The sequence below is a fragment of the Callorhinus ursinus genome, unplaced genomic scaffold (assembly GCF_003265705.2).
Source record: "Callorhinus ursinus isolate GAN/ISIS: 27379988/994484 unplaced genomic scaffold, GSC_fseal_2.0 scaffold4, whole genome shotgun sequence".
NCBI lineage: Eukaryota > Metazoa > Chordata > Mammalia > Carnivora > Otariidae > Callorhinus > Callorhinus ursinus.
In genome coordinates this window covers 92,627,473-92,640,431 of record NW_027397066.1, presented here as the reverse complement: position 1 = coordinate 92,640,431, position 12,959 = coordinate 92,627,473, and the positions used below count along the sequence as shown (strand labels likewise).

Below are 12,959 nucleotides of genomic sequence, written 5' to 3'. Positions count from 1 at the left end.
TTGGACAGGAAGATAAATAAAGTATAAATAATGAATGTTCTGCGGAGAACAAAATGAAGATCTTTATAGCCTTGAACATATTATAGTCTCCTCTACCAGTCCTACTTCTGTAGAAGTATATATAACCCAAGCTCTACGTAGTGCCATCTACTCCATATCAAAAATTCGGAGGGAAAATAGCATATAAATAGTTGGGTTTTATAAATACTGATTCTATTCCCAAAACTCAACAGACCTTTAGAAGAGATCTACATAGAAGCATAGAAAACAGGGCATCTGTTTGCTTGTAGAGAATGTATATTCACCATCAAACAAATCAGAAATATAGAGTCTAACAGTTGAGACTTTTTTAATTGAAATGTGTATGTTTTAAAATTTAGATATTTTCAGCCAAAGTATAAGGGACATTTTAGATTTAATTTTCCTTTCAAATGTGTGATTTAGAATCTTCATCTTAAAATAAGAGAATATTCAGATTATTTACTATCATAATTTTGTTAATTTATCAGTTAGAAGTAAATTCATCCTTTACATTCCTTTGGCTCTATTAGCAATCTTAATTTTCCACTTTCTGGGTAGGCTTTGTCACCCTGTGAGGAATAAAAATCCTAGAACCCTCAAGGGGCAACAGAGAAAGCCATTTGAAGCCTGAAAGCTGATCAGGTCTCTGAGGAGATCCTAGTACCTCTCTGAAGTACATGTCTGTATTGGCATCATATCCTCAGGCCTCTGTTCTCAGAGCAATAGGATCAGATCTTCTGGGAGAGAACCCACCATCCCCCTTCTGTGAAGCCTGATAGTTTACAAAATGCGTGAACAAAGGAAAATCCTTCCTGTATTTCTTCCCTTACTTCCTATTATCATATGTTTATTGACTGCCTCCGATATGCCAAGCATGGTGTTAAATGCACGTGATACCCTGATGAAACAAACAGGTCTCTTCCCTCAAGGAGCTTACAGTACAGTTAGGGTATATATGAAAAGAAACTTCATTGTAGTATAATGTGATAAGTCTATAATGGAAAGTTGTATAATGTACAGGGGAAGCATAGAGAAAGGAACAACTATATCTTTCTGGTTTAATTAGTCCATTATAACTATACTTCTTATGCTCCTAATAAAAAATTCATATTAATGTTGAACTTGAATTCAATTAAATCAATAACCGAATTATGTTTTATAATTAGCATGTGTTAGGATAATTAGTTTTTCTGGTTTTCAGTATTTGTCACTTAGTAATTATTTACATTAAGTAGTATTTATTTATTTATTTATTTTTTAATTTTTTAAAGATTTTATTTATTGAGAGAGAGCATGAGAGGGGGGAGGGTCAGAGGGAGAAGCAGACTCCCTGCTGAGCAGGGAGTCCGATGTGGGACTCGATCCCGGGACTCCAGGATCATGACCTGAGCCGAAGGCAGTCGCTTAACCAACTGAGCCACCCAGGCGCCCTACATTAAGTAGTATTTAATAGAAAGCTAAATTGTTATTTATTTCCTGTGTATATATACATTGTGACTATATATCAATATGTATTTATTGCAATACTCATTTTTAATAATTTACTTGTAGCCTGTTGAGTTTCAAGGGCACCAAGTGAAAGGATCAGCTACTAGTACTGTGATGGTCAGAGGACACAGCTCACAGCTAGAATGCGGTCAGTTTCCAGATAGTATTGAATATGAAAACTGCACGACAGACACTTGTTTATTGACACCAAAATTGACTAGCGCTTGTGTGCAGATTGATTTCTTGCAGGTAAAAATATTTTTTATAGTTGCACCTTGCCAAACCATTTTCTTTATGTCAATACTAAATTTTATGAAGAGATTATATTTAAATCCTTGAACAAATATAAGTTATCTGTATCCCCACTTCTCTAAGTATGACACCAAGCACCTCTCAATTGTTACCAAATAGAGGTCATAAGAGAATGATATGCATATATTAGAAACAATGTCTGTTAAAGAGATTCACATTTTTTTCTTTCCTAAAGATTTTATTTATTTATTTGAGAGAGAGACAGAGACAGAGCACAAGCAGGGAGGAGAGGGAGAAGCAGGCTCCCTGCTGGGCAGGGAGCCCAATGTGGGACTTGATCCCAGGACCCTGGGATCATGACCTGAGCCAAAGGCAGACGCTTAACCGACTGAGCCACTGGTTCAGGCACCCCAATCTTTTTATTAAAGCATAATGCACATACAAAATAAGTGCACAGACCATAAGTACACAGCTCAATAATTACCACAAAGTGAACACACTCATGTAACCTCCACTCTTAAGAAATAGAACATTAACAGCATCCCAGAAGTCCCCTGGCCCCCTTTCAACCACTATCTCTTTCTATTCCCTCCAAAGATAATCACTATCTTGACTTTTAATACCATATATTAGTTTTGCTTTTATTAAGATTTTATTTATTTGAGAGAGAGAGAGAGAGCAAGTGAGAAAGAGCACGAACAGGGGGAGAGGGAGAAGAAGACTCCCCGCTGAGCAGGGACCCTGATGCGGGGCTCGATCCCAGGACCCCGAGATCATTACCTGAGCTGAAGGCAGACTCTTAACTGAGTGAGCCACTCATGTGCTCTAGTTTTGCTTTTAAAACTTGATGTAAATAGAGTAATATACAATGTATTTTTTGTGTCTGGTTCTTTTTGTTCAACATTGCACTTTGAAATTCATCCATGGAGTTGCCTGTGTCTGTAGTTTATTCCTTTTCATTGCTGGTGTACTATTCCACTGTATGAATACACTTCAATTATCCATTCTTCAGTTGTTTGCATTTGGGGCCTATTACCGATAATGCTGATATGAATGTTCATGTGCTGTCATGAACGTGTACACACGTGACATGTTTCTGTTAGTTATACTACATTGGAGTGGGATTATTGAGTCACCAGGTATGTGTATCTTTACTTTTAGTATATAATGCCAAACTGCTTTCCAAAAATGGTTATTATAGTTAACATTTCTATCAGAAGTATGTAAGAGTTCCCATTACTCTATATCTTCATCAACGCTTGGGGCTGAAAGTTTTTGATTTGAATTTTAGCTATTCTGGTAGATATGTAGTGGTATTTCATTGTGGTTTTAGTTTGCATTTTCCTGCCTAATAATGAGGTTAGGACCTTTATGTGCGCTTATTGGCCTTCTCTGTATTCTCTTTGGGGATGAAGTATTTGTTCAGGTTTCTTCCTCAGTTTTTTAAAAAGTATTTATTTATTTGAGAGAGAACACACGCACGCACGTGCACATATAGGGGAGGGGCAGAGGGAGAAAAGCAGACTCCCTTGTTAGCTTGGAGGAGCCCAATGCGGGGCTCAATTTCAGGACCCCAGGATCATGACCTGAGCCAAAATCAAGAGTTGGACACTTAACCAGCTGAGCCACCCAGGCACCCACCCCTTCTTAGTTTTTCATTGATGTGTTTTTCTTTCTAATTAATTTTTGGAATTCTTTATATAATGGATATATACTCATTGTCAGTTGTATACTTTGTAGATATCTTCCCTGACTCTGTCTTTCACTCTTTTTTCTGTTTAGTTTCAACATTTTTTTTATTATTATGTTATGTTAATCACCATACATTAGTTTTTGATGTAGTGTTCCGTGATTCATTATTTGAGTATAACACCCAGTGCTCCATGCAGAACGTGCCCTCTTTAATACCCATCACCAGGCTAACCCATCCCCTCACCCCCTCCCCTCTAGAACCCTCAGTTTGTTTCTCAGAGTCCATCGTCTCTCATGGTTTGTCTCCCCCTCCGATTTACTCCCCTTCATTCTTCCCCTCCTGCTACCTTCTTCTTCTTCTTTTTTTTTCTTAACATATATTGCATTATTTGTTTCAGAGGTACAGATCTGTGATTCAACAGCCTTGCACAATTCACAGCGCTCACCATAGCACATACCCTCCCCAATGTCTATCACCCAGCCACCCCATCCCTCCCACACCACCCGCACTCCAGCAACCCTCAGTTTGTTTCCTGAGATTAAGAATTCCTCATATCAGTGAGGTCATATGATACATGTCTTTCTCTGATTGACTATTTCGCTCAGCATAACACCCTCCAGTTCCATCCACATCATTGCAAATGGCAAGATTTCGGTCTTTTTGATGGCTGCATAATATTCCATTGTGTGTATATACCATATCTTCTTTATCCATTCATCTGTCGATGGACATCTTGGCTCTTTCCACAGTTTGGCTATTGTGGACATTGCTGCTATAAACATCGGGGTGCATGTACCCCTTTGGATCCCTACATTTGTCTGTCTTTCACTCTTAATGATGCATTTTGAATAACAGAAGTTTATAATTTTTAACATAATAACAGTTTATCTGTTTCCTTTATGATCAGTACTTTTTTTGTCTTAAGAAGTCTTTCTCTACCTGAAGATAATGAAGATATTCTCTCATTTTATCTTATAAAAGCTTTATTATTTTGCCTTTCACACCTTGATGTACAATTAACCAGTAATTGATTTTATGTGTTGAGGTAGAGATAAAGTTTCATATTTTTCCCATTTGGACATCCATTTGACCAAGCACTGTTTATTGAAAAGGCTGTCTTCACTCCATTCCTTTGCATTGCCCCCTTTGCCATAAATCAGGTATTCATGTATTTTGAGTCTAGTTTTGGTTTCTATTCTGATTCATTGGTCTGTAGTTTTAAAAGTCTTCATGTCTTATAAAGAATGTGTTTTCATGTGTCTCTAAATCTTTTCATCTTGTTCTTTTTAGCCTTTTGTGTTTCCATATACATTTAGAATTAGCTTAACAATTTCCACCCATGTATATAACCATGCTAGGAATTTGACTGGAATTTCATTGTGTATGTAAATCTTTTTTTTTTTTTAAGATCTTATTTTTAAGTAATCTCTACACCCAACGTGGGGCTTGAAGTCACAACTGAGATCAAGAGTCACATACTCTACCGACTGAGGCAGCCAGGCGCCCCTCATTGTATATATAAATCTTGGAGAAAATTAACATTTTTATAATATTTTATTGATATGTTTCAGTATTGTAATAAAATATCTTTCTATTTTGATCTTTTGATCTTAAAATTTTCTCAGTAATGTTTTACAGTTTTGGCATTACAGGGTCTTTGTTATTCATATATTTGATTTGATCTCAGGGTTGTGAATTTGAGCCTCATGTTGGGCTCTGCGCTTGGTGTGGAGCCTACTTAAAAATACAAAAACAAAGAAAACTTTTATTGTGGTAAAAAAAATCATAAAATTTACAATCTTACCTATTTTTATGTGTACAGTTAAGTAATGCGGAGTATATTTACAATGTTGTGAAACAGATCTCTAGACCTTTTTCACTTTCACTTAGATTTTTGATGTTATATTTGTTGTAAGAAGTCTTGGATTTATTTGGGTGTAGATTTTTTATGATATATCACACTGCTTTGCTTCCTTGCCCTTCTGTGAACATAATACTTTTTTGTTCAATGGCAAATGATAATGTTATACTTTTGAAGACATTTAAACAGCAAAATTACATAACATGTGTAATGTTAATGCAAACTCATACTTAAGTGATTATTATATGAACAGTATCACTAACTTGCACATGGTTTCACTTGCACAGCAATGCCAGCTATGTTAAGACTATTGCCCATGCTCTAGAGATGTAACAATGTTATCACTGTTAGGGTTCATCCCTTATTTCAATGATGTTAAGGTATAAGAAATGTGAATCATAAGAATTGATGATATGTAATGTACTCCTCTTTCCCTGAATAGAATTGGCTTCATAACATATTGCTTCTGTTCTTCTGTGTCTCAAGTTATAACCATGGACTATGTGTGTGTGTATATATAGGGAGGTAGATAAAGATATAGATGTGTACACACACACACTTTTTCTTTTTACTAAATAAACTGATAAATGAATCTCTGTTTTCTAGTTCCCAGATGAAGAAAACTTTCCAAAAGGAGGTATTAGCTTTAATATTGAAGATAATTTTCAAGTGAGAGCTGAGTGTAATAAGGACTCAATTGAAAATGACTGTAAGTAAATTAAGTAAAATATAACATTAAAAGTTATTTGATATTGAACAAACTGTTATGTAAAAATCCATGCTTTTTTTCTTCTCCACAGTTATTTTAGATTTCTCTCCTAAAAATTCACAACGTTCATATCATTATTTGGATTACAATTGTAAATCAGCAGAGAAGACTTCATGGGAAGCAAATAAGGTATAATGTAAGGAGAATTTTAATGGTTGAAGGTAGAAAATATTGGTAATCTTGGAATGCCTGGGTGGCTCAATCAATTAAGTGGCTGCCTCTTGATTTTGGCTCAGGTCATGATCTCAGGGTCCTGGGATTGAGCCCAAGTCAGGCTCCGCACTCAGCAGGGAGTCTGCTAGAGATTCTCTCCCTCTCTCTCTCTCTCTCCCCTCCTACCACCTCTCCCCCTGCTCCTGCATGCTCTCTCTCTCTCAAATAAGTCTTTAAAAACAAGTCTTGGTAATCTTAGAAGAAATGAATCCAGCAAAAACTAAAAATATAAAAATCTTTGGATTTTTTTTTTTTACATGATCAAGAAAATTTATCAATAACCAACCAACATTATTTTAGTGATAAAACAGCAGCGTAATTTGTTAGAATAACAAAATGTGGATGACTGCTATCTTATTACTCAAAGGTGTTGTGAATTTTCTAATATGACATGATAAGAGAGACATACATAATTAGGAAGAAATAGAATTAGAAGAATCAGTTAAAAATGAGAAGTTTAAGAAGAATTTTGTAAGGTAGCTGAAGACAAGATAAACTTGAAATGTTAAATGCCTTCTTATACCAGTTAGAATATATAATAGAAAAAGAATCCCAATAATAGTAACAAATGATATACAATGCCTAGGCATAATCTTAATTGGAAATGTGTGGAACATGTGTGAAATAGACTATGAAATTTTACTGTGGAAATATAAAATTCATGTATAAATAGCAATTCAACAATACTGAATGCTCTGTATAGGTCAGAACTTGTAAGACTCGGGTAAAGAGTAATGGACAAAACAGGTATGATCTCCCTTTTTTTTTTTTTAAGATTTTACTTATTAATTTATTTAGAGCAAATGAGTGGAGGAGGGAGCAGAGGGAGAGGGAGAGAATGTCAAGCTGACTCTGTGCTGAGTGCAGAGCTGAGCTGGACTCGATCTCACGACGCTGAGATCATGACTGGAGCCAAAATTAAGAGTTGGATGCTCAACTGACTGAGCCACCCAGGTGCCCCTGATCCCTGTCTTTAAAGGCCAAGGAGAAAGAGGTTGAGATGTTTAAAGGAGGGAGAGAGATGTTAATCAAGAAAACATCTCTCTCCCTTAAAGGAGGGAGAGAGATGTCAATCAAGAACACAAGCAAACAAATAAATTGAGATAATTGCTCTGTAGGAAACCTGTCAAAGTACTCTGAAATTATAGGGGAATCTACTTTATGGGTAATTAGGAAGGCTTCTCCAGCTATGGCAGCAGTGAGGGGAAGAACATACCTTGCAAAGAAACTGCAAGTGTAAATACTGCGAGATTGAAAAAAGTTGAGTGGGCTTGCGAAAGTGGAAGAAAACCAAAGTAACGGGATTGTAGTGAGTGAAAGGGAAAGTGGTACTTAGAGACTGGAAAAGTGAGCAGGACCAGACACACAGTCTTGCAGCTGAGGTTAAGAATTTTGATAGTACTCTGTTCCATTGGGAAATCCATGAAGGGTTTTCAGCAGAAAGTCACATGACTTAATTTACATTTTTAAAAGGTTTTGCTGGCTGCTCTATGGAAGATGGGTTTAGTGGGCGCTGCTGGTGGAAACCAGTTAAGAGGAGCCTTGAATGATAAGGACTTGAAGGTAGGGATTGTGGCAGTGAAAGGAGTTAGGAGCATGGATGTTGCTGGTTTGAACGTAGATAGCAGGCTGAAGAAAACTGGAGAAGAAAGATTTCTGGCTGTCTGACTTAACAGTTGTGTAGACTGAGGTGGTTTTCCCTGGGTGGAGTGAGATAGAGGAGCTGAGACTGCCAGAACGAAATACCACGGGGTGGGTCTCGTAAACCACAGAAATTTACTTTGTCATAGTTCTGGAGGCTAGAAGTCCAAGATCAAGGCTTTGGCTAATTTAGTTTCTGATGAGGACTCTCTTTATGATGGCTACCTTCTCATTATATCCTGACAGGGCCTTTCCTAGGTGTGTACATGTGGAGAGAAAGAGAGCAAGTGAATGCAAGCTCTCTTTTTAGAAGGACGCCTACTCTGTCGTATCAGGGCCCCACTCTTAGGATGACCTCCTTTCTCATTACACTTTGTTATCTCTTAGAGGCCCTATCTCCCAGTACGGTTACATTGGGGGTTAAAACTTCAACATATGAATTTGTGGGGGACATATTTCAGTCCACAGCAGGGAGAAGCATGTTTGGTGAATATACAGACACAGACAAGGAATGCCCGTGAGTCAGTCAAGTAGAGATAGGAAGTTAGAAGTTGAGTACCTGGGTCTGGTTCAGAGAAGTTTGTGTGGTCATTTGCACATAGCAAAGTTTAAAGTACTGAGAATGGAGGAGTTCATTTCAAGAGTGTGTAGAGAAAGGAGAATGTTATATTCCATTCTCAAGAATTGGGAGGTGGAGAGGGCTAGTTATGTCACTTATTGTTGTAAAATGGAAGAAACTGTTCATTTGGCAACTTGGAGGTCATCGGTGACTTTGGTAAGAGCAGTTTCAGTGAAATAGTGAGGGTAGAAACCAGTTAAGAGTATATTTAATAGTAAATGGGAGGTGAGAAGTAGTGACTGTAGATGTGGAAAACTCCTTAAGAAAATTAGCATAATTAGTCAATCAGTCACTCTTTCCTCAAATAATTTTTGAGCAACTATTGTGTGTTACACTGTTGTACGTGCTAGAGATAGGCCTGTGAATAAACCAGGCAAAGATCTGTTTTCCTGGAACTTGCATTCTAATGAAAGGAAACAGACAATAAGCAAGTATATAGGGTGCCTGGGTGGCTCAGTTGGTTAAGCGACTGCCTTTGGCTCAGGTCATGATCCTGGAGTCCCAGGATCGAGTCCCGCATCGGGCTCCCTGCTGAGCAGTGAGTCTGCTTCTCCCTCGGACCCTCCCCCCTCTCATGCTCTCTCTCTCTCTCCCTATCTCATTTTCTCTCAAATAAATAAATAAAATCTTTAAAAAAAAATAACCAAGTATATAGTACCTCAGAGGGTTTTAAGTGCTATGGAGAACAATAAAGCTGTGTAAAGGGGATAGAGTTCTATTTTATAGGTAAAATAGGGCCTCTAATAAAATGACACTGGAGTAAAGATCTAGAAGGAGAGAGAGGAAGGGAGAGCACACACATGCCATGAAGATATCTGGAGGGAGAGCATTCCAGGCACAAGGAATAGTAAGTATAGAGGTTTTGAGGCAGGGGAATGCTGGCCAATTTATAGAACAGCAAGGAGGTAGCCCTGGAATGAATGAATGAATGAATGAATGAATGAATGGAGAGTGGTAGGAAGTGAGATCAAAGAGGAAGTAAGGGGCCTGATCTTACAGGGCAGCTGCATAGGACATTTTCAGAACCTTCTTGTACTTTGAGAGAGTTTGGGAACCATTAGTTTTAATGAGAGGAAGGAAATAGTTGAACTTATGTTTAGAAAGAACTCTGTGGCCTGTTTGTAGAGAATGCACTGTAGATGTAATACTCAGCGTGTAATACTCAGGAAGTACTGCCTCTTATTGTTACTTTTGTTGAAGGTGCAATACAATGGAGACTGCCTAGGTTTGAATGCCAACTCTGCTGCTAATAAGCTGGGTGAATTTAAACAAATTTAATTGCTTAACTACTCTTTTTCTCAGTTCTCTAAGTGGTAAAATAAAGAAAATGGGAGAACCAATCTCCTATGGTTGTGATAAGGATCAAATAAGTTAAAAATATAAGGTGCTTAGGATACGCCCTGGCACACAATAAGAATTTGTAAATATGGTAAGACTATTACCATGGTGATGATTGACTGTAATTTCCCATTAGTTTGTTTCTTTTACTAGATTGAGCTCCTTGGGTGTGGGGATCATGAGTATTCATTTTCACATCCTAATTTCCTAGCACAGCACCTAGAACCAAGTGGCTAATCAAGAAAGTGTTTTAAAACTTGTATATAAATTTTTATCTTGATTGTAATTTACTAAAAAAATAAACAGATACATTCTAACAAGTTTAAATCATTCAGAACTATATAAAGTTTCAAGAACCCTTTCCCTCTAATTCCACCTCCATTAGAAACCAACCATTCTTAACAGTTTAGTATGCATTCTTCCAAACTTTTATTCTTTTATTCTATTGTTATACAAATATATGTATATTAAATGTGATCATCATATTAGATTTTTAAGGTGATTAATTTCTGGAAGCAGCAAGAAAATGAAATACTGTTATAAGGAGAATAACGTAATGAATAATATGACTATTCAGGTCTGGAATATATCAAAAAAGTTTGCTCCATTTGGGAGCAATATTTTGAGATTTAGGTCAACTGTAGATAAACCCTAGACCTGAAGACATTAAGAGAAAGCTGTTTATTCCTTGAGTCTGCAGGAAGTTTTACTTTCACAGCTCTAAACATGAGGTCTGAGTTAATCTTAAGCCCCTTCGACTGGAAATTCATCTTCAGAACCAAATCTCCATAATCCAGACCAATCTAAATCAGAATCTGACCCATTTCAAATAAATCCAGTAGTTTTAATTAATTATTTATTTATTTATTTAAAAGATTTTATTCATTTACTTGACAGAAAGACACAGTGAGAGGGAACACAAGCAGGGGGAGTGGGAGAGGGAGAAGCAGGCTTCCTGTGGAGCGGGGATCCTGACATGGGGCTCGATCCCAGGACCCTGGGATCATGACCTGAGCCGAAGGCAGACGCTCAACGACTAAGCCACCCAGGTGCCCCTATTTAATTATTTTTTAAAAAGATTTTATTTATTTATTTGACAGAGAGCACACAAGCAGGGGGAGGGGCAGAGGGAGAAGCAGGCTCCCTGCTGAGCAGGGAGCCCAATGTGGGACTCGATCCCAGGACCCTGGGATCATGACCTGAGCCCAAGGTAAGACACTTAACCTACTGAGCCACCCACTGACTGAGCCCCATAAATCCAGTGGTTTTTATGTTCTGTATTTTACTTTTTATTATTATTATTGACTTTAGTGAGTTTATTCTATCCTGCCCCTTTGGGAAGAATCTTTGCCCTACTCTAGCTCTTCATAATGTGGCTTGAAAGCATTATTTTTATAATGTAGATTATTAGAATTCATTCAGACTACAGGGAAAAAAATGTAATAACATTTTGGTCAGTAGTTTTGTTTTTTCTTTCTGAATAGGTGACATCACCAGAACAAAAGAACTCTACATTAAACCCTGTTTCTACTTTTTCTTTGAACTCAAGAGATGAAGACTTTGTGCTAGAATTCTCTGAGGAGTCCCTGAAAGAAAGAACTTTACCTGGTGACCTTCACTTCCTCAACTTAGTTACTATCATAGTGCTCTAATATCTCTCTGTGTTAAATGAAGTTTTTTATTTGAGAAATTGTTACTAAACTAAAAATAATCTTGGGACCAGATTCAGTGTCATACCCCTCAAGCTTTCCCACACGCTTTTTCTATTTCAGATGGTCCTTACTTCCAAATATAGTATTTCCTTCTAATTAGCAGGTTCCTTCTTATTTTGCCTGTCAGTTTCTCATCATGGACCTCTGAAAGTCTCTTCTTTCTTTTTTTTTTTTTTTTAAAGATTTTATTTGTTTATTTGAGAGAGAGAGAGAATGAGAGATAGAGAGCATGAGAGGGAAGAGGGTCAGAGGGAGAAGCAGACTCCCTGCTCAGCAGGGAGCCCGATGTGGGACTCGATCCTGGGACTCCAGGATCATGACCTGAGTTAAAGGAAGTCGCTTAACCAACTGAGCCACCCAGGCGCCCCAGTCTCTTCTTTCATTACAGTTCTTCTCACAGCTCTAACTCCAGAGCCAGGCGCCTCAATTGCCCACTCTCCTCCCAGGGGAACGGTTCATTATGAATGTTTCATTTACACCATTGGTTGACTGTGGTCTAACCTCTTACTTTCCCCTGTTTTTGCTCTGGGATCCTGGCAATATCAGGGAGCTCTTCAGCTGCTGCTTCCACAGTTGCATTTTCAGGTCTCCGTGTTTTCATACATTTTGACTCTTCCCTATGAGTAATTTCCTGCTTCTTGGTAAGTACAGTACATTCTGTAGGATTCTTTCCACTAATTTTTCTTCTTTCTTTTTTTGTAATTTCACCAATGGATCTTCCCCTGATTCCAAAGCTATATTAGGTAAGGGGTGAAGTTGTAGGTAATTTTTTTGGTCATGGGTGTATGATATAAAAAAGAAAAACTTTGTAATGTGAATGAGTAGTTGGGTTGGAAAAGGTTTAGTGAATGTGGTTGGTAGAGAAAACAAGGTAGGGAAGAGTCAGTGTGGGAGGATTGGGTATCTAAACAAGTGAAGTGACAATGGAATAATAGATGATTTTCATGGTTAGACTGTGAGTCTTTCACTCTTTATTTTTAAAATTATTTATTTTTAATTTTTTATTCAAGTATAATTAACATGTAGTATTCTGTTAGTTTCAGGTGTATAATACAATGAGGCAACAGTTTTATACATTTCTCAGTGCTTATTGAGATAAGTGTGCTCTTAATTCCCTTTATCGATTTCACTCCTCCCCCTACCCATCTCCCCTCTGGCAACCACCAGTTTGTTCTCTGTATTTAAGAGTCTCTTATTTTGTTTATCTCCTTTTTTCTTTGTTTTATTTCTTAAATTCCACATATGGGTGAAATCATACGGTATTTGTCTTACTCTGACTTATTTCACTTAGCATTATACCCTCTAGGTCCATCCATGTTGTTGCAAATGGCAAGGGTTCATTCCTTTTATTG

At 37.4% G+C, this 12,959-nt stretch overlaps 1 protein-coding gene across 1 annotated transcript in view; it reads left to right on the top strand.

Moving 5' to 3' along the window:
- Window positions 1-12,959, top strand: part of ZGRF1 (zinc finger GRF-type containing 1) — an 89,660-nt gene that overhangs the window by 33,844 nt on the left and 42,857 nt on the right. Inside the window, exons 10-12 of the mRNA XM_073892161.1 lie at window positions 5,922-6,024; window positions 6,116-6,213; window positions 11,380-11,503. Coding sequence (XP_073748262.1) covers window positions 5,922-6,024; window positions 6,116-6,213; window positions 11,380-11,503 — 325 coding nt within the window. The remainder of the gene's footprint in view (window positions 1-5,921; window positions 6,025-6,115; window positions 6,214-11,379; window positions 11,504-12,959) is intronic.